Genomic DNA, 26090 nt, shown 5'->3' with positions numbered 1-26090 from the left:
AACCTTAAACATGGATAAAACCCACCTCCAGTACAAAAATAAAACAGTAGGTGTTTATCCAATAAACACCAAAAATGCCTTGTATCTTAGGGCTTGTCTACACTGAGAAGTAATATAGACTATGAGGGTGTGATTTATAAATCACATTAAGGTCTTGCACAATAATTGGCCTATTCAGACTCTTGCTAGTGTTCAAAAGGTTCCCTAATGCACTTTAATGTAGTGCTGTTTGAAACCGTACTACTGTAAAAAGAGTCTCTCTGGCATCTCTCTTGCTGTGTTGAGGCGCATTATGACGCCCAGTTACCACCACAGGGTTGGCACAGACCAGGCCCCAACCTCTTAATCCTTGCAGTGGGCCCCACCCTTGTGGGCCTGCTTACTTTGTTTATGGGTGCAGGAAAAGTAAAAGTTCAGACTCAATAGAGAGCAAGTCCCTCCTGGGATAAAGCAAAAAGGTCAGTGGCACCACCTTACTTCAGGGGTGTCTGGGAAACAACTTTACGGGAGTCCTTATAGCCAGGTAGTCAAGCCAGTCTCTCCCTACCGGGCTTGTCCTGGGGTTCTCCTGATTTGTTTCTGGGATGAGGATTCCTCCTGCTGCTTCAGCAGCCATTCCTTAGGGCTTCCCTTTTGCCAACTACAGCATCGTCCTTTTAAAGCTCTCCTCCCTACCAACCTACCTTATCACACAGAACCTCCCTAGCCCCTTCCCTGTCAGTGCAGGGTTTATACACCCCATCACAACTATGTTAAGTGTGCTAGGGAACATTATAAAGAGATACTCATTACATTATGTACAAAGAGAAAACCCTGGACATTACATAGAACTCAAAAATTGCTAAAAATAAATTCCGATAAATGAAATAAATAAACCCTGAAAAACAGAAGCCCTAGATACGGCTTTAAGATTTGTTTTCATATTCAAGAAGACAACACTGTACATTAGATTACATTTGGTTCATGTTTGGAGGGCATATTTTCTGATTGTAAGACTAGAAATGTTCTTAAATGTAAGCTTGGTTTCTTGCAAAAGTTGGTGGGTGAGTCCCCATCCTCCAATTTCTGGGAAAGTTTAATTCTCGCTATTGGGAAGTATAAGAGAGGATTTGTCAAGCCATGTTTGTTATAGAAACTCTAGTTTTTAGCGGATTTGTAAACTACATATTGCTTAATGAAGACTTGATATAACACTCCTCCCCCACACACACATCTTAAGTGTTTAACTGCATTCCAACAGTTTTGGGTCCTCACTCTGCAAAGATGTCCACATGTGGACCCCTGTATCTGCATGAAGCACAGTTGAAGCAAGGTATGATGCCTTTTTTTTTTTTTTTATATAAACAGTATCAAGAACATTATTGGTGTTAAACTTTTTGTTCTGATCAAGGTCTCCTTTGTCCAATAAAAAGTTTCTCTTTTTCTAATATATGTTAGATTTGGTGATATTCATAGTACTTGTATAATAAATCATATGTCTTAACGTGATTTATCCTTTCGTGTTATGAGTGGTTACCATCTTCACAAAAGCATTAGTTACCTTGATATAGTTCATGTTTATGTTCAGTAGTTTGGTGTGAGACTAAAAATTAATGTATGTCATAAATTGTCAAGATAGAACAAAGCTAACTTCCCTGTGTCCTTGGAAGCCTTCCAGCATCCCCCTTCCAACTTTCTGTGGGGTTCCACAGGGCTCTGTCCTAGGTTCCCTTCTCCCTCTGCATCCTATCTCTGGGTAGTGTCATTCACAAGCCTAAATTCAATTACCATCTCTATGATGACGACACTCAGATCTACCTCTTTTCTTCAGACTTGTCTGTTCTTGGCCTATGACTTTGACTCTCCTCATGGATGTCTCACCATCAACTGAAGCTCAGTGTGGTTAAAACAGAGATCCTAATTTCCCCAAAGCCCTCCTCACATCCTCCTTTCTTGATCACAGTGAACAGCTTCAAGCCCATAGTGTCATCTTTGCCCTCTCTCGGTCCTCAAATCCAGGTTATGTCTAAATCTTGCTGATTCTTTCTGCATAACATCTGTAAGATATGCCTTTTCTTATCGATCCAAGCTCTCATCATCTTGTATCTCGATTACTGCATCTTTCTTCTCTCTGGGCTTGACCAATGCAATCTTGCCCTGCTCATATCCCTTCAGAATGATGCAGCAAAGATCATTTTCCTAGCCCATTGTTTTGACTGTCACCTCTTTTTTTGCATCCCTCCACTGGCTTCTTCTTTGTCACATCAAAAATAAGCTGCTTATACTCACTTTCCAGGCCCATCACAGTCAATCCTCACATTATCTATTATCTCTTTTGGTATTGAGCTGTTGGGTCCATTGGAGGTGGGAATGATGCTGCCAGCCTCCATTACCCACTTGTTAAATTTTCAAATAAGCACCGTGTGCTTTCTCCCATGCTGTCCCTCACACTTGTGAGGCACTCCCCATAAACATCCTTAAAGCTATCTTCTTATCCTCCTTCAGATCCATCTTTAAAACTCCTTTGCTATGATGCCTACAAAAAACTTGACAACAGTTAGGCTGCTGGTGTACCGAGACCATTGCCTATCATGCTGACCAGTATTCTTTCATTGTTTTCTTATACTTCCCTGTCTGTATCCATCTGTTCTCTCTTATCTAATGCTGATACCAGGTCTACGCTGAAAAGTTAGGTTGACATAGCTACATTGCCTAGGAGTGTGAAGAATCTAGACCCTGAGTGACATAGCTAAACCAGTCTAACTCCTCCTGTATACAGCACTAGATGAATGGAAGAATTCTTCTATCAATCTAGCTACCTTCTCTGAGGGAGGTAGATTAACTACAGCAATGGGAGAACCCCTCCTGTTGCTGTAATGAGTGTCTACTCTGAAGCACTACAGCGGTGCAACTGCAGCTGTAGCAGTTTAAGTGTAGACATAGTCTTAGATTGTAAATTCTTGCTGTTTTTGCTTTCTTTATTTGTACGGCATCTATCACAATGGGGATTTGTCCATGATGAGGGCTCCTCTGTGCTGTGGTAATCCAAATAAGTAATTATTTTCAGTCGAGCTTCATTGTTTTTACACTTACCTTGCTAGAAAAAAATGTATAGGTGGACTGGGTGTGTTGCTCCTCAAATGATCTCCTGAGAGGTCTAGGTATGAGGAGTTGACACAGGATATCTAATAATAAAATTAAAATAAAGAACTGCAGAGTTGACTGAATAATGCTAGCTTTTTTTTATAAAGTCCCACCTCCTTTCCTGCAAAAAAGCTTATGGAACTACACAAGAACTGCAAATGTAATCATCACAGTAATTAAAATAGTTAATTAGAACATTGGCAGCTTGAATATTTTTCCACTTCAGAAAATGCATTTATACTAAGATGACTTGATGATGTTATCTTATAAATGCTTGAGAACAGTAAATAAAGAAAACCATTTAATAAAAAATAGAAACATTTCTGTCTGAATTGTGTTGTCTAGAGAAGCAGGCTTTTTTCCAACAATATTTTTGAATGCTTTGAAAAATAGCTCAGAACGTATTTAAACAGTAGATTTTTAATTCCAAGATGATTTTGTTCTCTATTCCCAATAGGCAAAATTGTCATGTTTAAAATTTTAAGACTATTTTCAATGGGATAAATTTAATTTTATGTATTGTAGCTGTAAATGCTTTTTTAAGAAATGCTACTTAATTTCTGGCAAATAGTAAAAGTATACCAAAAAACCCCAGCAAGAATACACTTAGCAGAAACTAACTTATTTTTCTTCTGAGTTACTGTCTTATTGCTGAGTTATTTAGAACATTCAATTGTTGATGCTGATGATGTGGACCTACAGCTTAATTAAAATAGGATACTTGCGTTTCAGAGTTAAAAACTAGCTTCCTTGATATAGGACAGTGTTGACAGTGATTATAACATTTACTCATTCTGAAACAGAATGTTGCTCATTGATGCTTTAGAAAGCCGTAACCTTGGAGTGGATGTTGTGGGGTAGCAATTAAAGTGAATGTGTAAAGGATTATACTTGAGACAGTGAATAAAAGGAGATGAAGAAAAATATGAATATATGTGGTAAAAAGTTGGAGAGCTTGATTGGAAAATAGGCCCTTTTGTTAGTTATGTCTTCCCTTCTTCTTAGTCTATTCCATAGATAGTTGTAACTTTGCAGTATTTTCTTTTAGAGGTGACCATGAAACTGAAAAACACTATATTCATAGTTCAGAAATCTCCATTGCCTACTAATGGCAGATGCTCTTCCTCCCTGAGCCCTGAAACTTCATTAAATCTTTGTCAACACTAATAACAGTATACTTAGCCCTTTCTACCCATGGATCTCAAACAACTTTAGACAAACTGGGTAAGCAGTATCATTCCAATATTAAAGGTGAGGAAACAGGAGCATAGAGAGGTTAAAGGCCTCATCCATTATCCACTGGGACATTTTTGATTGATTGCAGTGAAGTTTGGCTCAGGCCCTAAGTACTTTATCCACGTTTACACAGTGAATCCATAGCAGAGCTGAGATTAGACCCCAAAATTGTGATTTTCAAAACAGCTCAGCATTTGGCCTAACTTGTTCCCGTTGAAGTCAGTGGTAAAACTCCTATTGACTTCACTGGGAACACAGTTAGGCCAATACTGAGTGTCCAGTGCCCAATCCAGTAGACCTCACTGTTCCCCTTCTGTGCTTTCCGTAATGGTGCTAACCATGGGTTACGTCCTGTTTACAATAGCTGTCAGATTTTTTATTGCTCCAGTTCAGCCTGAACCACTGTTGATGACTGCTGTAGGAAATGAGTTAATTTCTTAGTGTAACTAGGACTCAGTGGGGCATCTCCCATCACTTGCCTGGAATGTTAGTCCTTAATAATATTGTTGCCATTTTAATATTTACTGACTGCCTCTAGTATTGATGGGTTGCTGCACTACACACATTTGTTTCTCATATATTTGATTTTTTTTAGCCAACAGTTGTTGCTGGGACCTGTGCTGCCTGACTACCTTATTAATAGCTTGCTATGATACTCCGAGTATATTGTCTTTAATAAGGTTAAAATAGTGGAAAGTTTTAGTACCCTTTAAAAATGTTTGATTTCCTGTCCAATAAATTATATATTTTCCGGCAGTGTGTTTGTCGAGGGTGAAAATGATACCAAGGAAAAATTGCTCAGCCACACTTGTTTTCTTTTAGAGATGTACTCTCCATATTTCTGAGCTCTTATTGCTATAGAAGAGTAACTGATACTAGATGAGACACTGATAAATGCCTTGTAATTTTTAAGACAATGTGCCTTTTTTTAAGGCAATGTGCCTTCATTTTGTGCCACAGTGTACTCCGTTGGTTTCCTTGTTCATTACTCAGTTTAGTAGGGATTACACAGGTTTACTTCCTAAAGAGGAAACCACAACAGTTCCCACTGTGACAAGCTGAAAGGTGTTTGACAAACAGCAGATAGGTTTGTTCCTGTAAATATTGAAGTTAGAAAATGTGCAGCAGGATATTTGTTAAAATATCAAAATACAGGTACTTAATACCTATAATTAGCTACATTGTTCACCCAAAGCTCCTACTGATGTTAATGAGGTTTCTTGATGCACAAAAATTCACTGTACTTATAGTAAATTTGCAATTTTAAGGAAAATAAGGATTTGGAAGTTAAGTGGAATTCCAGTCATTTAGAGCTCTTCCCTGCAGCCTTCCATGGCTGAATCAGTAAGTTACATAAAGGATTATATCATTAATAAATATATAAAATAACCTCTCGATTGTGATTCCAGCCTCAAACCTGCTGTTGTACCATTTAGTTGTTCAAATGTCTTCTCCCAAGATGTTTTGATCTTAAAACTAAACATTCTGTTTGTCATCCAGTACATAATGTGTTTTTCTTTCTGCTGTTTCTGATTGGTTCCTCTGAAAATTCCATAAGTGATGGGTGACTCTCGGAACATGACATGACACTTTTCCTTTGACATGTAATTTATAATATATATTTAAAAAAAAAAACTACATTAAAAGATTGGTAAGATTGTCCATGCAAGCTTAACTCAGCCCCTTTGTCTGTGTGCATTCTGATACAGTCTTTAATTACAAGATCATTGCAATTTCAGAGTAACTGCACTTGTATTCCCGCTCCATGGTCCACCAAGGACACCTACTTAAAAGTTTCTGGCTCCCCTCTTGAGCCCATGTGTCTGTTCCTCTTGACCAGGGTTTTTCTAGGGTGCACAATTTCCTGCTTACTGTGTGTTATTCCCAGCAAGCCAGATGGCCTGAACAGATAACATCTGCACTTCACTTTTTTCCTCAGGGGCTTTAAGTGTAATTGCCCACAGTTATAAATTAACACACTTTCTAAGCAAGCACATTAATTCTTAAGGTAAAAGTATTACAGAGAAAACATATTAAAAACAACAAAAGAACCTGCACGAATGCTAATACGCTTGAGAGAGATCATCCCTAGCTCCAGCAAGGGCTCTGGTAGGCATTCAGTCCTTCAGATCCCACATAATGGTTTTTCTGTGGTTACAAATGCATCACAAGAACACATAAATAAGTCAGTCTCTTCTTTATACAGCTTTGGCCTTTGATGTTCACATGCTGGGAACAGGTGATAAGCGGACAATGGGTTCTCTCCTCAGGGTGTAGCTTCAAAAGATTGGGTCTTGAGATGAACTTGAAATCACCTCCCCCCCCAGGTATTTCATAGGAAACCCACTTAACTTTGTTTGTCCCAAAAGTTCCTTCTTGTCTGTCACATTGTTTAAAATAATCCTTTGGAACTCATAACACTTTCCAAGGGTTGTATTGGCCATATCTCCACCCAACCACGAACTTCCCAAGAAGTTACCTGCAGTCCCACAATAATACATAAACTTTTAATTCAATGCAATGGACTCCAAAAATACTTAAACTTTATTACATAAGGTTTCTCAAAGATATTGTGGGAAATGGACCTATTTGTCGCAATGATCACGTACTATTTTTCCACAGAACCCCATTCTTATTCAGTGCACAGGATGAATAGTGCTCACTGAATGGGTTGCTATTTAATATTTCTTTTTATCCTTCTCATTCAGTGTGTGGCTGTGCATTATTTACTGCCCACTGTGTTTTCTGCCCTGAATATAGAATTATTAATTTTCTCATGGGCTTTTCTATGGTGGTCTTGTAATATTGTGGGCATTGGCAGTGCTGTGGATGAAGGACACTAGCTACTAAGACTAATATGTAATGTTCAGTGGCAAAAACCTATATTAACACAAAGATAAGGTTGCTTGGTGGTCCCCTTGCATAACGTTGAGGTGAGCAAAAATTAAACTTCTGAAAACCAGGAAATGCACAGTTAAGGTAGTCCATGTAATCTTAACTCTGCCTTCTTTCAGCAGTCTCTCAGTATGCCCCTTTAACGCAAATACCTTTATTGTGCCAGCCACAGTTGCTGAAATGTACAAACTCTTCATCTCTTTTTAAACCCATTCATTCTCATCCACATGATTCCATCTAACACTATAGAAGGACAAAAAGGGAAGGAAGAAAAAAAAGTTGTCCACAACACCTTCCCTCTCATCCCCTGGAGCTGACAGTAGCTAATGGGAGTTGTTTGCATACACTGCAGGTGCAGTCAGTGTGTTAGGTGTACATATACTAAGGACGAGTCTACACTACAAAATTAATTCGACCTAAATTACATCAATGTACAGCCACCATAGTAATTGAATGAGTTTTATATGACAACACTACCCTTCTTGTGTTGGCAGTGTGCGTCCTCACCAGGAGCGCTTGTCCGATTTTAACTGCCATTGTGGGGCATTGGGGGACGTTTCTGAAAGGCAGTAACAGTTGATGTAACCTGTGCAGTGTACACTGACACTGTCTCAACCTAACTACATTTGATGTAAGCGCTACGCCTCTCATGGAGATGGAGTTATTAAGTTGGTGTAGTGGGCAAGTTACATTGGTGGGAGCTACATTTTAGTGTAGATGCTTACAGAGTTAGCTCTTTCCTTACGTCCATCTGCATGTATACCTTCAGGATGCAGCATGCATCATTTTAATACAGAATTGTGTGGATTATGTCAGTAGCAGAGCATAGAGCTTTTATTACAAAGGGCATTGTCAGTAGTGAGATGGAATATGAGAGGATTCTAATGCTCTAAGTGAATGTGTAGTTGGAGAAGCTGTCCTGTGAGTTATGTAAAGCAGGGGTTTTCAACCTTTTTCTTTCTGAGGCCACCTTAACGTGCTATAAAAACTCCAGGGCCCAGTGGGGGACCTGTGGGGCTCCTGGCTTCAGCCACTTGTGGGGGGAGGGTTTGGGGCTTTAACCCTGTGGGGCTCAGGGCTCTGGACTTCAGGCACCGGGCCGGGGGGAGGACTCTGCACACTGGGCTGGGGGGGGGGGGGGGGTTGGGGCTTCAGCCCTGTGGTGCGCTGGGGCTCTGGTCAGGGTACAGGAGCTCGGGTCTTCTGCTCTGTGGGGAGCTGGTGCTCTATGCAAGTGGGCGCTCAGGGCTTTAGGCTCACGGGGGCTCCGGCTTTCAGCCCTGTGGCTCTGCTCCTGACTTTAATCCGCAGGGGGCACCAGGGCTCCCGGCTTCAGCTGCACGGCTCTGCTCCCGGCTTCAGCCCCGTGAGAGCGCCTAGGTTTGGGGCACCAGCCTTCAGCCGAGGGGTCCCGTGATCCCCTGAAAGTGACTGGGGGGGGCCACAAATCCGTAGTTGAGAACCGCTGGTGTAAAGAGTTAGAATTGTAAAAGACTGTGAAGTGTTTCTGAAATGGTACACATGTAGTATTGTTTCTGGAGAGTTGGCTAACTTTGTGAATTTATGCCAGTGTCTGGAACCTGAATTGCGTAGTGCCAATGGTCAGTGAGAGTGTGTTATATCAGAAAATCGAGGCACTGCTGAAAAAGAAGGCAAAAGAAAGGTGGTGTGGGCAACTATATTTTTTCCTTTAATAATGTTAGATGGAATCCTGTGAGTGAGAGTGAATAGATTTTAAAAGGAGGTGGCAGAGTAAAGGTGTATTAACAGGGTGCACGAGGGTGTTATTGAAAGAGGGCAGAATTAAGGTTTCCTGGGCAACCTTAACAGTGCGTTTCCTAGTTTCCAGAAGTTTGAATTTTGATCAACTCAGTATCTTGTAAAGGGATGATAAATCATGAATAACCTAACTTTGTGTTAATGTAGTGTTTTGCCATTGAATTTCCTAGGGGGGTGTGTGTGTGTGTGTTTGTTTAAACAGGAAAATATAAGTTGTTGGTAGGAGTTAGTAGTAATTAGGCAGTTATACGTATCATGTCCCACAATTTACATGTTAAGCCAATCAGTCTATAGTCAGCGGTTCCTATCCAATGGTGTACCCCTTGCTCTCCCACAAACTTCTACAATCTCTTGATTCAGAAATCACCCAGAATCCATACTTGGAAACCCTGCTTTTTTCTTTTCCCTCAGCAGTCAGTCACTGTTTCTGTCAGTTCCAAACCTCCACACTGTGTGTGTTTGGAAATGCCACATTAATCTACGCTGAGATCAGAACCAGCCACTTGTGCCCATCATCTCCCTTCTGCCCAGGGGCTAGTAAAATACAGATTTTCTCAAATAACCAGTCGATGGCTTGTGTACCATCTGTCCCATCTGCAGCCACAACCCCTGTCTTGCACAACGTACACACAGTCCTCTGTCTCAGGCTCCTCCCTACCTGATATAACAAAAATTTTGGTTAGACTGCTGACTCTTTTGCTGTATTCACAGTAAACCCCAGCATAAAAATAAAAACACATTATATTATAGTAGAGACAACTTGTAGCAAGCAGCATAAGTTATTAAATCTTTATTGCATAGATATACAAAGGTTCGACTAATAGCATCAGTGGTGCAGTATTCACCAAGGACATGTTCCCTCAGACTAACCAGTCAAGCATAAAGTGGCTGCACAGAAACCGTTTCCTGATTTTCTTTTTTCTTTCTTTGTGTTTTGGGTTTTTTTTTTTCTGTGTGCTGTAATCCTTTCAGACTTTAAATCTGTTAAAGTGAAGTAATGAATATGTTCTTAAATACTGTTTACAATTTGGGTGAAAAAACTTAGTGTGCAAAACAATACCTAGGGTAAAAATGGACTATTTGAGACCATTTTAGCACCTGTCACAATAATAGTTTGATCTCTAGATCTGTTTAAAAACAAAAAACAAAAACCCAAACCCTTTTGAAAACTATTTTATTCAGGGCTTATATAATTGGATATAAATGTGGTTCACTAACCCTACCCTGTACCCTTCTGATGCACACTACATTTCAAAGGAATCTGACTAAGCGTGTTGATTTTATTTTAAACAGAAGTCGTTGACACAACTTTCCTGTCGTAATGCAGCCACTCCACTATAGTAAACTACCATCATTCCTTGTTGGAACAGAAATACCTTACAGTATTGGAAATCAATTTCTCTATTGGAAATATTACTCTGATTTTTAGAATTGAGTCAGCTGGCTGATCTTAAATAGGTGACATATCAATGAAATTATTTAGGTGATTTTAGAAATTTGTGGTCAGCTTTTTTAGAAGCTTATGATTGTATGACAGACTAATAAGGTTTAGGATTTCTTATATTCAGTGTTTGTGATATGCCACCAGTTATATTACCTTCCGGGTGTCAACCTTGGGTCTGAATACTTATGTTTGTGATACTGTAAAACATGAGATGGAATTATGACTGTCATTCATATGTGTATAGATTACTTCCTTCTCCCCTCACTTTATCTCATGTGTACATCAGACCAGCTGCATTTATTTATCTGTTTTAATAACTTAGAAAATAGTTAGTGTTTGGTGTATGTGAATGAGTTTGATTGTCTCAGTATGGTTCCCAAAGGACTTATGTCCACCTCACGTAACCAATAGCTACAATTCTTACTGATTGGGAATTTGAACAGAGAAGCCAAGGATGTAATAAACTGATAGTGTGAACTAACCTCCTGCTATTAGAATTGTACCAGGTTACAGCAGCATTTGTGACTGGACATAGATGGGACAATATCAAAAGCTTTCACTACTCATGATTTACCTGTTTTTTAATAAATATGACTTCAGACTAGGGTGGGTAAAAATCAATGATTTTTTTTAAATAAAAAAAATTGGATTTAAATTTTTTTTTATTTTTTAAAAAAATCAATAAAATATTAAATTTCTCTATTGTTTTAAAAAATAACAGTTTCAGTTAAATCTCATCACAAACATGCTAAACCTACACTTAGGGTCTCATAAAAATGAACAAATGGCTCTAGTCTATCCAGCCTACCTACCAACTCTTGCTTCTTGAAAGTTTTGGGCTTTTAGTTTCTATTTCATTTTCTGTTTCTCAGCAGACTAAAGTCACATGTGCAAAGAAAGACGCAGGCTGGATAATGTAATTCTGTGCTTTGATGTGGTGGTGGAGCTGGGCCAAGCAAGGCAGAGGAGTTAGTTAAGACACTGTCTTAAAGACAGAGAGACAAAGGATGGAGGCAGAGTAGAAAGGAACAGTGGAGTTGACTGGGAAAAAAAAGGGAAGACATTATTCAGTACACAGCCAGCTTCCTATATTCCCCAATGCTTTTGCCACAGAAAAACTGTCATGGCTTCTGGGAATATTTTGAAGAAATTCCTTCCCTGGGTAAAAAAGGAAAACGTGTACAGTATAAGCAGTGCAAGAAGGAGATGCAGTGCCTAGTTGCAAGAATGAAACATCATAATGAAAACTGCTTATTGGGAGAAAATGAAGAGGATGAAGATGTGGATATGTCTGAAGTACAATGTGGATCAACTGTTTAGTAACAACTAATTCATTTTGCAATGCATCACTCTTCAAGACTCTTCCTATGCCTTTTGGTATAAGTGTGATTTAACAAGTAAATTCGCAAGCTGTTTGCTATGTTGGATGTTGCAAGTCTACGGTACAGAAAGCTGCAGTAAGAGAAATCTAGAGTTGCCAGTTGCCACTGGGGTGTCATTTTCTTATTTTATCTTACATAATACATGCCCTTTATTTTGGAACATCATGGCCACAGACCACAATGGTGATGCCACATGTCTGTTCCCTATTTTACTTCAGCATAATTCAGCTTTCTGAAGGGAACCCCATCCTATATTTGTTTTCTCAAAAAACAGAAGTGCCAGTGAGTTCTATGGGGCTTACTCCAAATTAAATGCACTCTAAATGCAGTTAGTCTTAGCTTTTTTGGTAATTTGGAATCGGATCTGCATCCTTGCTGAAAAAAAGTGTAAACGATTACCTGAATAATAGAATGAGAAGAACAACTATTCCAAATCATTTTTGAATTTTGTTTCAGGATCCATTTAAGCATAAGAGACCTTGACTGTGACTATCTATCTGCAACAACTTCAGAGTAATCCATTGGTACTTTTAGCAGCAGTGCTGCAACTAAACGTATTTCAGACAACAAAGTATCCGTAGCAAGCAAAAGATTTAAATCATCCTGTAAAACCACCACCATGGATGGGTATGTAGTAAGGACCAGCAAATACCATTGAGAAACCATAGATGAAAAGATTGCTCGGTTCATTTATGCCACTAATTCTCCTTTTTGCATTGTTAATAATAATCACTTCATTGACATGATTGAGTCCTTACGACCAGGCTGCACGCCACCTGGTAGATCAGACATTGATGGAAGGTTGCCAGATACAGTCTATGAGAAAGAACTTGAACAGTGTGCAAGAAATCCTGAGGGAAAATTTGTAACTTTGAGCCTTGATGGGTGGAACAATGTACACAATGATCCAGTAATATGTGCCTGAAGATGGGGTTGCATATCTTTCAGAAATAATAGATGCATCGGGAGATGCCCACGCAACAGAATATTTAAAAGAAGTGGCAATGAAAGCTGTAATAAACTGTGAACAAAAATTCAACTGTCACGTGCTGTGTTTTGTCACTGACAATGTTGCAAACATGGCAAAGATGAGAAGTTACTTAGAAGAAGAAATGGAAGGATACTCCTTAATAACCTATGGCTGCAGTGCCCATTTAATGCATCTTTTAGCCAAAGACTTAATAACCTATGGCTGCAGTGCCCATTTAATGCATCTTTTAGCCAAAGACTTAAGTACGTCTTCTCCCGGAATAAAAGAAAATGTTATTGAAGTTGCAAAATACTTCCGTAACAATCATTTTGCTTCAGCTTCACTGAAGAGAGTTTTTAAAAATTACTCAAATTTTCTTAGCACTTAGGGCAAATCCTGGCTTACCTTATCAACATAGATGTTTTTTGTTGAAGATAGGGAGGCTGCTTGCAGGAATAAAGCAAGTGTCATTCATCCTATAATTTGAAATTTTCAATATCAAAAGAAATCTGCATAATCTTAGCAAAATCTCTGGGGAAATGTGCTTTTAATTCACAAGAGTCTGTACAGGAATTTATGCAGAGCCTTCATGTTCTTTGTTGTTAATCTGATTATTTATGTTGTCCCAAAACTGCATTTGCTTTGGGGACTTCCCTAAAAAATACAAGGACAAACTAAATATACATTTTTCCAAAGATTTTCTGTTACATTAGTTAGATAAATACTTACTTCATAGCACATATAAATGTAGTTGTTTATATCTTATAAAATGTTGGCCACACTTGGATATAACAACTAAGTAAACATGCTTGTCCTTGCTATATAATTTCAGATATAAATACTATGTATAAACTTCATTTGATATCTTTAATAACGATATGATTTTAGACTTACTACTTTGTATGCTTTCCTGCAAAAAAATATTTTAGATACACTTTATTTCATAGCTTCCAGTTTATCTATCTATAGTATACACATGAAATAAATAGAAGAAGGATGGCCCACTGGTTAGGGCACGGGCCTGTGACTTGGGAGACTCCAAATTTAAGTGCTCCGCTACAGGCTTCCTGTGACAGCATGAGCAAGTCACTTAGTCTCTCTGTGCCTCAGTTCCCTACCTTACAGGGTTGCTGGAAGATAAATACATTTAAGATTGTGAGGCGCTCAAATGCCATGATTGTGGAGGCTATATAAGTACCTTAGAATAGATACAAGTATTTCAGCTGAGGTGCTGGTTCTGGAGTACTTTAAATTGGGGTGTGACTTGGTTCATTTGGTTTTGGGATTAGATTAATTAATTTTTATTATATTGTTTTTAACATATCTGGTGTTGTTTAAGAAACCCAAGGCTTGGCTACATTCTTGTTCATGTGATTGTCATCTTGCTTAGATTGTTCTCACAGTTATTGCCCTGAGTTTCTTGGTCAGTTTCTTGGTCTGCCGAACGATGCCTTCCTCCTTATTTTTGAGACTGTCTACACTGGAATTTAAGCTATGATTGCAAGTCCCTAGTGTAAATATAATGTAACTACCCCATTTAAAATCCTGGTAAGGTTTACCCATGGAAATCATGCTGTACTGGTGTGAATGGAGTCTATCTTAAGGGTTTGTACTGAAGGCAAAAATCCCAGTGTAGACCAGGAACTTAGGGCCAGGTTTTTAAAGGCATGTTAAGTGTTTATCTTTAGGCACCTGTGAGATTTTCAAAAGTGCCTGGGTGCCTAACTCCCACTAAATACCTCTAAAAATCTGGCCCCTAGTGTTCTAAAGCATGTGACTGAATAATGAGCAATGTAACAGGGCAATAAATGAGAGTGGGGGGGTGGGGGGAGGAAGCTGAACAGATTTCTGACATTTAAAATTTCTTGATAGATTTGCACAGTCACTGATAGGTAGGCAGTGCTGTCAAGGGCTAAATTCTGCAGGAGCACCATGATCTTCCCTTGGAATTACACTGTTCTTCAACTACTCCTTCAGTTATTGGCATTGATGGATTATGAAAGAAGTTCCATTCACTTCTCAGAGAAGTGGTTGTATGTGTTTGTGCGCTGGCAGTTGGAGAAGAAAAAGTGTTGTAAATGAAGGACTCCTTAGAGGGGGTGAGAGAGAACCATAGAAAGAGCCCAAATCCATCTTTATTTTAACTGTACATCTGAAACCTTTATAATGTAGAATATCCATCTGTATTATGATATTGAGAAACCAAAATGTAATAATAACACACTGATTGTTGGACTCCTGATATCTTCCAGGCGCAGCTGGTGGATCTGAAATCTGAACTGACAGAAACTCAGGCTGAGAAAGTAGTATTGGAAAAGGAAGTGCATGATCAGCTTTTGCAACTCCATGCTATTCAACTTCAGCTGCATGCCAAAACTGGTCAGAATGTGGATTCTGGGGCAATTAAAGCAAAATTGGTAAGTATCCGAGAGTGAAGGAAAAAGTTCAAACTACACTCTTTTTTGATTGTGTAGGTGGTGAAATGTTAATGTTGCGGGCATAAACTTATTGGAACACCAGCTTTAAAATAAACCAATATATGTCATCTAAGGCTTCTTATACTATTTTTTATGAAGACTGCTAAAATGATGAGTTAGTAACAAACTATAGCCAGAGAAATACAGTAGAGAGAAAAAAAGGATCCCCAACCAGCTGTTGTCTACCAACATTCAGGGTTTTTTCAGGCTGTTTGCTTTGAAATATGTATGTGATAATTTTTAAAAAATTATATTAAAGTTCTGCAGTGGGGAAACATTAAGATTTTTTTGTTTTTATAATATATAAATAAGATCTGAGAGTTGGGGTTTTAATTTTCGAAATATCGGAAATATAAATTTTTTTGCTGAAGGTTTTCTTTGGAGAATGCAGAGAAATTGATAGGCAGTTTTCTTAATTGAAGGAGTGAAGGGGGTTTGAATCTCTTGGTTTTTTTAAATAGCTTTTTTCAGCTGTTTGTTAGGTGTTAACAAAAGCAGAATTTTAAATAAAACCCGCGTGTGAATGAGTGTCACTGTAAAAGTCACTTCTCTTCTTAATCAAGTTTAAGTGCCTTAGAAGTAAAGCTAACAATTCTTCAATGGTTCATGGTGTTTTCCTGGGGTAGAAAAGACCTGAATTTCTAATGTGAAAAATAAGCATGTCTTTAAAAAAAATAAAAATCTGGACTTCTTTATGCATTGTAAAGAAGCCAGAAAAAGAGACCCATTTCTCCTTTTCCATCTCCACTCCATCCTAGAGTGGAGTGTTTTTTTTTTTTTTTTTTTTTTTTTTTTTTTGTGATGGGAAGGGTAACTACTAGAGACAAGACTGAAACTGTCAAGCTCCTTTCTCAGTGGTCCTTTTTTCATATAGTATATTGGGCCATCTTCCATCACAGTCTTGTTGTTTCATTCAACAGATAATCAGAAAAGACTCCATACACCACTGTGATTTGAGAAACTATTTGACAAACGCCACCAAACAGTCTTTTAAAAAAAAAAAAAAAAAAAACCTGTTAGCTTAAGCTTCATTTTATCTGGTGATCTAAAAAGGAAAAGTCTTTTCTCATTACTAAACACTGCTAACATGGTTTCAGGGTCCAGCATGGACGGAATTTTAATAAATAAAATAAAAATAATAATAAATTTCAGGGCTGGAGCAGAACCATTTAAACAGTACATGTTTACTGATGATGTTTTGAACAAAGTCACTCCCCTAAATTGGTGCAAATCATTAGCCAGGCACCTTGAAACAAGAATTCCTTCATTTGCTAAGCCAACTTTTTATAGCGGTAGCTTCCTCTGCAAGCGCAGAGAGAATATTTTCATCGTTTGGTATTATTCACTCAAAGCTAAGAAATCGACTGGGAGTTGAAAAAGCAAGAAATCTCGTATTTCTGTTTGTCTGTGAATAAAAATGACAGTGGGAGTGGGGAAGATGAGAGCTAGTTGTAGAAGTTTTAAGGACTGCATACGTTTATTATTGTGATGACTTGTCAGCGTTAATAAAATGTGAAAATTAAAAAACAAAAAGAGTTTAAGGACAGTCATCAGCCAGCAATTCAGGAGACTGCTGCAATTGCAAATGTGAAACATTTATGTAACATTTAAGATTATTTTAATAAAATATAAGTGCTATTGTGTTTGCGTGAGTGTGAATTAGTTCTTACCATTCCTAATGTACTGCTGCTGCATCTGCAGCTTGACACTGGTAATGAGTATTATGTACTATTTCCTAACTTGATTTTTATTAATTTATCTAAAAAATTACACAAAGTATACCCTCCTAGATGTTGTCAAATGCTGTATTGAGTTGTAAATTAACATGGTTTAGTGATCAGATTTGCACCATTGTTTGAGAAATATGTGAAGAAGTATCAGTGGGAAACTTGATTTAAATCAATAATTTTTTCTTGGCAGTTTAAATCATGATTTAAATCCATTATTTAAATCGTTTTGATTTAAATCAATCCACCCTGCCTGTAAATAAGCATCCATTAAATATTTATAAAATATATGGGGTGGCAATGATTGATCATATCAACTCTCACATAGAGTGAAACTTTTCAAAAGTGATTTAGGCTCCTAAATCCCAGTAACTTGCAATAAGATTTAGGCAGTAAAGTGCCTCAGTCATATTTTTGACAATAGTACTTAGGCATTTTTGAAAATACTATCTGTGATCTTATTGTAAGCATTTCTATTTAAAAAAATCGACCTGAACTACATGGAAAATATTAGTTTTGTATTAAAGCCACAAAAATATCTGGGTTCATAGTTAAAATTAAAGGAATAAACTTTCCCATATTTTTTAGGGTTATTATTTTATTTTTATTGTACTCATTAAAAAACTAGGCTGATACTTTGTCCTTAATTCAGTATGGTGCCTTGTCTCATCCTCGTTCTTATAAACCACAATGCTTATTTTTTGAGTTTGCTTTACTCTCTCTTCTGGGATTCGTAGATTTTAGTGGAGAGAAACTGTCCTTTAAACCATTTTGGATAAAGAAAGTACAAAGCCAGGAGAGCTTTAGCAAACAAAATTGGAGCTACTAAGATGACAACAAAAAATCTGAGTTTTTCTTTAAAAAGAACTTCTATCAGTCTGAATCTGCCCAGAGGAAGTATTTTGAAGGAAGACCACATCAACAAAATGTGTAACTGGAATATATATAATACTACACTTCCTTCACTCTGTGCACAGAATACTACTACTCTTACTAGAGCATGGGGAAAGGTTGAGATGCAGCTTATTATTTATTAATGCATATTTGATAAATTCCAGAACTATGCAGTGTTGGTGAATGAAAACATTTAAATATTCAAGCTTACTGAACAGATGACTTACATATAGCTTACTCTACAGGCATCTTTCATATAAGATCTGTTTTTTAAAGATCTGTGCTGCATGGACATGAAAGCACTCTTGGTACTTTTTGTAGGAGTTGGCCAAAGTGACTTTGGTCAAAATGGTATCTCCTCCTGTTTTGCAGTGCATTTTATTTATATTTTTATATATATATATATATAATATTTATTTATTTTTGTGCTACATCTGTCCCTCCCATAAACTGGCTGCATGCCAGTTATGTAATACATAGCTTGAAAAGTATTTTATGATCCTTTTGGATGAAAGGTGCTATGTAAATCCCAATTATAATTAAATTATCAGGTAAAACTCTTAGTTTAGGTTCAGAAAGGCTTAGAAGCAAACCTGTTTTTGTTGTTTGAAAAGTAATTATCTTTTCTGCAACAAAATGTGGAAATCTATATAGCAATCTTATTGTATTTCAAGTATTTGTAGATCTTCCCCATACTTACATTTCATAAGGAAATGAATGTATGTAATTCTCTAACAAAGTTAAGAATTTTAATGTTTTGTTCCTTATAATACACACTTCAGTGAATTCTTCTTTCAATGAAGAAATCGGTATTAAATATATGTTTGTTTAATACCATCCTTATTTTTGTGTCCTTTTATAAACCTAGTAAATTTCAGTAATATTGCTCTGACAGAATAAGACTGATATTGGCATTTATTTTATGGCATTTTCTAAAAGTTCATGTTGCCACTGTTTGCCAGTTTTTCTGATTATGAAACTATTTTTTTCTTTCTTAAGTCTATCCTTTCTGTGGATGAGTTGGTAAGTATGCTAGTTGTCTTTATCTGTATTTAAGCCAGTGCTTTTGTTTTGTGTGGCAGTATACATATTGCCATTGAGACTAGAAAAACAGATCTAGCTGGTTTTCTTCCTCTCCCCTGAGTTGATCCAATATTGTTGACAATTTTTAATTTTGGTGCCTTTTCCCCCAAGTGTATGCATGTCCATATTTGTTCTGGTTGTTGCAACAATTTTAGGATAATATAGTCTGGTAACTTATGAAATTCTGAAGGTTGTCTTATTTTGCTGCATAGAAACAAAATCTGAAACTATTTAAGAATGTATTAAAAATAACAATATCCAGTATGTTATGAGCAATAATTTTTGTACATTATCAATTTTCTCTGGAAAAATGTCAATTTTCATACATGACTCCTCTCCCCAATTCCTTTTTTGTGAGCATGTTGTTTTTAATGTAACTTTCCTATTTGTTAACAGTCCTTTGGTGCCTAAAATACATAAGCTCAGTAATGTACTTATATGGAGGTGTTTTTGGTAGTGGTGGTCACTTGACTTTCACCTTTTAAACTTTGTAAGTGATACTTCAAGATTTTTAAATAATGTCACTATTTTCGTAGAATTATGTACCTTATAGCTACTATTAAAAATTTATCTTTTGAAAAATCATTAATTGAGGACTGTTATTCTTGAGTAAATCTTCATATTTTTAACATTGTCTATATTAAGCATATTCTTTCTGCTTTAAGGAATGTTAGTCATAAACACTAGAAAGCAATATCTGCTTATATAGGCATAATATAACTGATTTATGAAAAGGCTGAGGTATTCTTACATATTAGGACACTAACCTGTCATTTCATTTTGCTCAGTACATTTTATATTAAAAATTAGCCATTTTCTAATGATTTTCTGTAATGTGTGGCTAGATATCTTTCTTCTTTGAGTGCTTTCTCATGTCCATTCCAACAAAGTGTGTGCGCACCTCATGCACAGTCACTGGAAGGTTTTTTCCCCAGTGTTACCCATAGGGTCAGTTCTGGAGCCCCCTGGAGTCGTGCCTTCATGACAACCTATATAGGGCTCTGACAATCCTCTGCCTCTTCAGTTCCTTCTTACCGCCTGTGACGGTCGGCTGGAATCCATAGTCTCTTGCTCAGCAAGGGCCTATCCTCTTGTGTTCTTCACTCTGTTCCTGTAAATAGTTAAAATAAATGTTACGCAGTAGGTGTTAAGTGTTTAGAGTAGAGTAATTTTACTAGAATAGATCCCCTTAAGGGTCATTAATTTCCTCCAAGGCTTTTAAGCAAAGTAAGTAGTCATGGGATAAGAGGGAAGGTCCTCTTCTAGATCAGTAACTGGTTAAAAGATAGGAAACAAAGGGTAGAAATAAATGGTCAGTTTTCAGAATGGAGAGGGGTGTCCCCCAAGAGTCCATACTGGGGACCTGTCCTGTTAAACATATTAATAAATGATTTGGAAAAAGGGGTAAACAGTGAGGTTTAAATTTGCAGATGATACAAAACTACTCAAAATAGTTAAGTCCAAAGCAGACTGTGAAGAAGTACAAAGGGATCTCACAAAACTTGGTGACTGGGCAACAAAATGGCAGATGAAATTCAGTGTTGATAAATGCAAAGTGCACATTGGAAAACATAATCCCAACCATACATATAAAATAATGGGGTCTAAATTAGCTGTTACTACTCAAGAAAGAGATCTTGGAGTCATTGTGGATAGTTCTCTGAAAACATCTCCTCAATGTGCAGTGGTAGTCAAAAAACTAATAGAATGTTGGGAATCATTAGGAAAGGGATAGATAATAAGACAAAATATCATATTACCTCTTTATAAATCCTTGGTACTTCCATATCTTGAATACTGCATGCAGATTTGGTCGCCCCATCTCAAAAAAAGATATATTGGAATTGGAAAAAGTACAGAAAAAGGCAACTAAAGTGATTAGGTGTATGGAAAAGCTTCCATATGAAGAGAGCTTAATAAGACTGGGACTTTTCAGCTTGGAAAAGAGATGACTAAGGGGGATATGATAGAGGTCTATAAAATCATGACTAGTGTGGAGAAAGTAAATAAGGAAGTGTTATTTCTCTTTCTCATGACATAAAAACTACGGGGTCACTAAATGAAATTATTAAGCAGCAAGTTTAAAGTGACCAAAAAGAAGTATTTGCACAACAGACACTCAACTAGTCAACTAGGGAAAGTTTCCAGTTCACAGGACCTGATTCTCATGGGAGACTTCAGTCATCCTGACATTTGCTGGAAGAGGAATACAGCAGAGCACAAACAATCCAGGAAGTTTTTGGATAGTGTTGCAGACAACTTCCTGGTGCAAGTGCTGGAGCAACCAACTAGGGGCCGTGCTTCTCTTGACCTGCTGCTCACAAACAGGGAAGATTTGGTAGGGGAAGTAGAAGTAGGTGGCAACCTAGGCAGCAGTGACCATGAGATGGTCGAGTTCAGGATCCTGACAAAAGGAAGAAAGGAGAACAGCAGGATATGGACCATGGACTTCAGAAAAGCAGACTTTGACTCCCTCAGGGAGCTGATGGGCAGGATCCCCTGGGAGGCTAATATGAGGCAGAAAGGAATCCAAAAGAGCTGGCTGTATTTTAAAGAAACCTTATTGAGGCAGAGGAACAAACCATCCTGATGTGCAGAAAGAATAGCAAATAAGGTAGGCGTCCAGCTTGGCTTAACAAAGAAGTCTTTGGTGAACTTAAACACAAAAAAGAAGCTTACAAGAAGTGGAAGCTTGGTCAGATGACTAGGGAGGAGTATAAAAATGCTGTGCAAACATGCAGGAATGAAATCAGGAAGGCCAAAGCATAATTGGAGTTGCAGCTAGCAAGGGACGTGAAGGGGAACAAGAAGGGTTTCTACAGGTATGTTGCCACAAGAGGAAGATTAGGACAACTGTGGGCCCCTTACAGAATGGGGCCGGCAACCTAGTGACAGAGGATGTGGAGAAAGCTGAGGTACTCAGTGCCTTTTTTGCCTCTGTCTTCACAGACAAGGTCAGCTCCCAGACTACTGCACTGGGCGGCACAGAATGGGAAGGAGGTGAACATCCCGCAGTGCTGAAGGAACAGGTCCAAGACTGTTTAGAAAGATTGGACATACACAAGTCCATGGGGCCAGATGCAATGCACCCGAGGGTGCTGAGAGGTTGGCTGATGTGATTTCAGAGCCATTGCCTATTATCTTTGAAAGCTCGTAGCAATTGGGGGAGGTCCCTGAGGACTGGAAAAAAGCAAATATAGTGCCCATCTTCAAGAAAGGGAGGAAAGAGGATCCAGGGAACTACAGACCGGTCAGCCTCACCTCAATCCCTGGAAAAATCATGGAGCAGGTCCTCAAGGAATCTATTTTAAGGTACTTGGAAGAGAGGAAGGTGATCAGGAACAGTCAACACGGATTCACCAAGGGAAAGTCATGCGTGACCAACCTGATTGCTTTCTATGAAGAGGGGAATGGCTCTGTGGATGTGGGGAAAGCGGTGGACGTGATATACCTTGATTTTAGCAAAGCTTTTGATATGGTCTCTCACAGTATTTTTATCAGCAAGTTAAAGAAGTATGGGCTGGATTAATGGACTATAAAATGGATAGAGAACTGGCTAGAGCATAGGGCTCAACGAGTAGAGATCAATGGCTCCAAGTCTAGCTGGCAGCTGATCACAGGGGTCGGTGCTGGGGCCGGTTTTGTTCAACATCTTCATTAATGATCTAGAGGATGGGGTAGATTGCACCCTCAGCAAGTTTGCAGATAACACTAAGCTAGGGGGAGTGGTAGACACCCTGGAAGGTAGGGATAGGATACAGAAGGCCCTAAACAAACTGGAGGATTGGGCCAAAAGAAATCTGATGAGGTTAAACAAGGACAAGTGCAGAGTCCTGCACTTTGGACGGAAGAATTCCATACACAGCTACAGACTGGGGACCGATGAGCTAGCCAGCAGTTCTGCAGAAAAGGACCTGGGGATTACAGTGGATAAGAAGCTGGATATGAGTCAGCAGTGTGCCCTGGTTGCCAAGAAGCCTAATCGCATATTGGGCTGCATTAGTAGGAGCCTTGCCAGCAGATTGCGGGAAGTGATTATTCCCCTCTATTCGGCATTGGTGAGGCTGCATTTGGAGTATTGTGTCCAGTTTTGGCCCCCCCACTACAAAAAGGATGTGGACAAGTTGAAGAGAGTCCAGCGGAGGGCAACAAAAATGATTAGGGGACTGGAGCACAAGACTTATGAGGAGAGGCTGAGGGAACTAGGCTTGTTTAGTCTGCAGAAGAGAAGAATGAGGGGGGATTTGATAGCAGCCTCTAACTACCTGAAAGGGGGTTCCAAGGAGGATGGAGCTAGGCTGTTCTCAGTGGTGGCAGGTGACAGAACAAGGAGCAACGGTCTCAAATTGCAGTGGGGGAGATCTAGGTTGGACATTAGGAAAAAGTTTTTCACTAGGAGGGTGGTGAAGCACTGGAATGGGTTACCTAGAGAGGTGGTGGAATCTCCATCTTTAGAAGTTTTTAAGCTGCAGCTTGACAAAACCCTCGCTGGGATTATTTAGCTGTGGTTATTCCTGCTTTGAGCAGGGGGTTGGACTAGATGACCTCCTGAGGTCCCTTCCGACTCTATGATTCTATGAACTTGTGGAACTCCTTGCCAGAGGATATTGTGAAGGTCTAGACTAAAACAGGGTTCAAAAAAGAACCAGATAAGTTCATAGAGGATAGGTCCACGAATGGTTATTAGCCATGATAGGCAGGGATTGCTGTTTTCCAGAGGCTGGGAATGGCTGAGGGGATGAATCATTTGATGATTGCCTGTTTTATTAATTCCCTTTGAAGCATGTGGGATTGGCCACTGTCAGAAGACAGGACACTGGGCTGTATAGACCATTGGTCTGACCCAGTATGGCCATTCTTATGTACTTTAATATGTATCCCCAGACTATCTCCTCCTGTCCATGCTTAAAATCTTGGCCTGTCTCTGACATCTCCACATGGATGTCTCACTGCCCGCTCAAGCTCAAAATGACTAAAACAAAGATGCTAATCTCTGCCGTCCCTGCTGCTTCTTTTCTTGATCACTGTGGACAACATCAATATCCTGCTTGTCACTCAGGCCCATAACTTGGGTATGTCATCTTCGAGTTGGACCTCTAAGACCTCACATCCAGGCTATATCTGAACCTTGCCAATTATTTCTGCGTAACATCTCTAAGATACAGCTCTTTGTATCTATCAACACAGCTCAAACTTTTGCCCAAGCTGTCACCCTCTCAATTACTCAAATGTCTGAATTACTGCAAAATCCTTTTCTCTGGTCTTGACCAATGCAATCTTGCCCCACTCAACCATTCAGAATGCTACTGCAAAGATCATTTTCCTACCCCATTGCTTTGACCTTGTTACTCCCCTCTTTGCATCCCTCCACTGGCTCCCCTTCTCAGCTGCATCAAACATAAACTGCTTGTATTAACTTTCAAGGCCCTTCGCACTTAATCCCCACTGAACATATCATCTCTCATTAGGTATTGAGCTGTCACTCCCACCTCTGATCGGGCCCATGATGCCAGCCTCCATCACCCACTTATTAAATTTTCAAACAAGCATCTGTGTGCTTTCTTGCATCCTACTCCACAGGCTTGGGAAGCGCTCCCTGTAAACATCCTCAAAGTTACTTTATTATCCAACTTCAAACCTCCACTTTGCCAGAAAGCCTACAAAAAACTTGACAACAGACAGACAGTGGTCTGTACACCAGCAGCTGTCATGCTGACCAATATTGTCTCATTGTTTCCTTATACTCCCCCATCTGTGTAAATCCATCTGTTGTCTCTCGTCTTAGATTGTAAACTCCTTGGGGCATAGATTGTCTTTTAGGTAGCATGCTAGCACAGTGGGGTCCCAATCCAGGACTAGAGTTCCTGTCTATTATGGCAATATAAATAACTACTAGTAGTAAAATAATATGTAGCATGTACTACCATTGGAAATAAAATTCCAAATAATTTCCAAAGCGAGGCAGTTCTTAACCTTTGCCAGGCATGACAGCCAGTTCCTTTCAGATAGATCATTACTGGGTGTGTCTGTCATATATTTTGAAGACCTTCTCTGACTTTTCTTAAATTTACCACACATTTGATAGCATATAGATAATTTGATGTTAAGGCATAATCTGTTAATGAAGTGGTAACTAATTTTATTTTTAATTTTCTGTTTCAAATTGATGACTTTATTACATAGTATTTGTCTAAAAGTCTTTTTATTGGTGTTTAGGGCAGAGATTTTCAAAAGCACAAATAGGAATTAGGTGCCTGCTTCTATTTACTTTCAGTAGGCTTGAGCACCTAATTGCCCTTTGTGCCTTTTGAAACTTCCTCTCTGCGTTTTTTGGGTGCCCTTCCCCTAAGAAAATAAAAGGATCTTGTAATGTAGACAAAGTTAGTCCCAGTTAAGACAATTTTATGGCTCTCTTGTAAGAGTCTTTATAATAAAGGAACTATCGCTTTAATACTGTCTAGAGGGAGTAATGCATTCTGTAATGCTGGCAGTTATTTCATGTTTATTTGCAGAAATGTTTAATGGTGGTGTTGAAATAACTGAGATGAAACACTGCCAATTTTTTTCTTCATTTTTTTTAGGAGAGAGAGCTTGAAGCCAACAAGAAAGAAAAGGTGAAAGAAGCTCAGCTTGAAGCTGAGGTGAAGTTACTGCGGAAAGAAAATGAGGCACTTCGTCGACATATAGCTGTGCTCCAGGCTGAGGTTTATGGGGCAAGATTGGCAGCCAAATACTTAGATAAAGAACTAGCTGGAAGGTTTGTAACAGTAAATTCATGTCCACACCATGAGAATTTTGCTCTTTGGGATAGATACCATCTTTTTGTTCTGTTTATATAATGCCTAGCACAATGGGGTCCTGATTCATGACTGGGGTTCAAAGGTGCTACGATAATACAAATAATAATAAATTTTATGTGAGAGTCAGAATTCAAGAAGGCTTAGGACATGTTTATCCATAGTTCCTCTGTTCCTCCTGCTGTTGAAAATAAACCAGGCTTTTGATATGTCCATTGCTAACTGTAACCAGCAGCTTGGAAGCATCTTTTAGGAATATGCATACTTCTGCCCAAGCATTGGC

The 26090-nt window shown here is 38.6% G+C and overlaps 1 protein-coding gene across 1 annotated transcript in view; it reads left to right on the top strand.

The window, feature by feature from the left end:
- The window catches only part of GOPC (golgi associated PDZ and coiled-coil motif containing), a 44216-nt gene that overhangs the window by 9508 nt on the left and 8618 nt on the right, over nt 1-26090 (top strand). The window contains exons 2-3 of the mRNA XM_067546644.1: nt 15082-15246; nt 25592-25767. Coding sequence (XP_067402745.1) covers nt 15082-15246; nt 25592-25767 — 341 coding nt within the window. The remainder of the gene's footprint in view (nt 1-15081; nt 15247-25591; nt 25768-26090) is intronic.

The sequence above is a fragment of the Emydura macquarii genome, unplaced genomic scaffold, assembly GCF_026122565.2.
Source record: "Emydura macquarii macquarii isolate MOO-44397 ecotype Brisbane River unplaced genomic scaffold, CSIRO-AGI_Emac_v2 contig_1146, whole genome shotgun sequence".
Lineage (NCBI taxonomy): Eukaryota > Metazoa > Chordata > Testudines > Chelidae > Emydura > Emydura macquarii.
The sequence above is the reverse complement of the archived record's forward strand: the minus strand, read 5'-3'. Positions and strand labels throughout refer to the sequence as shown.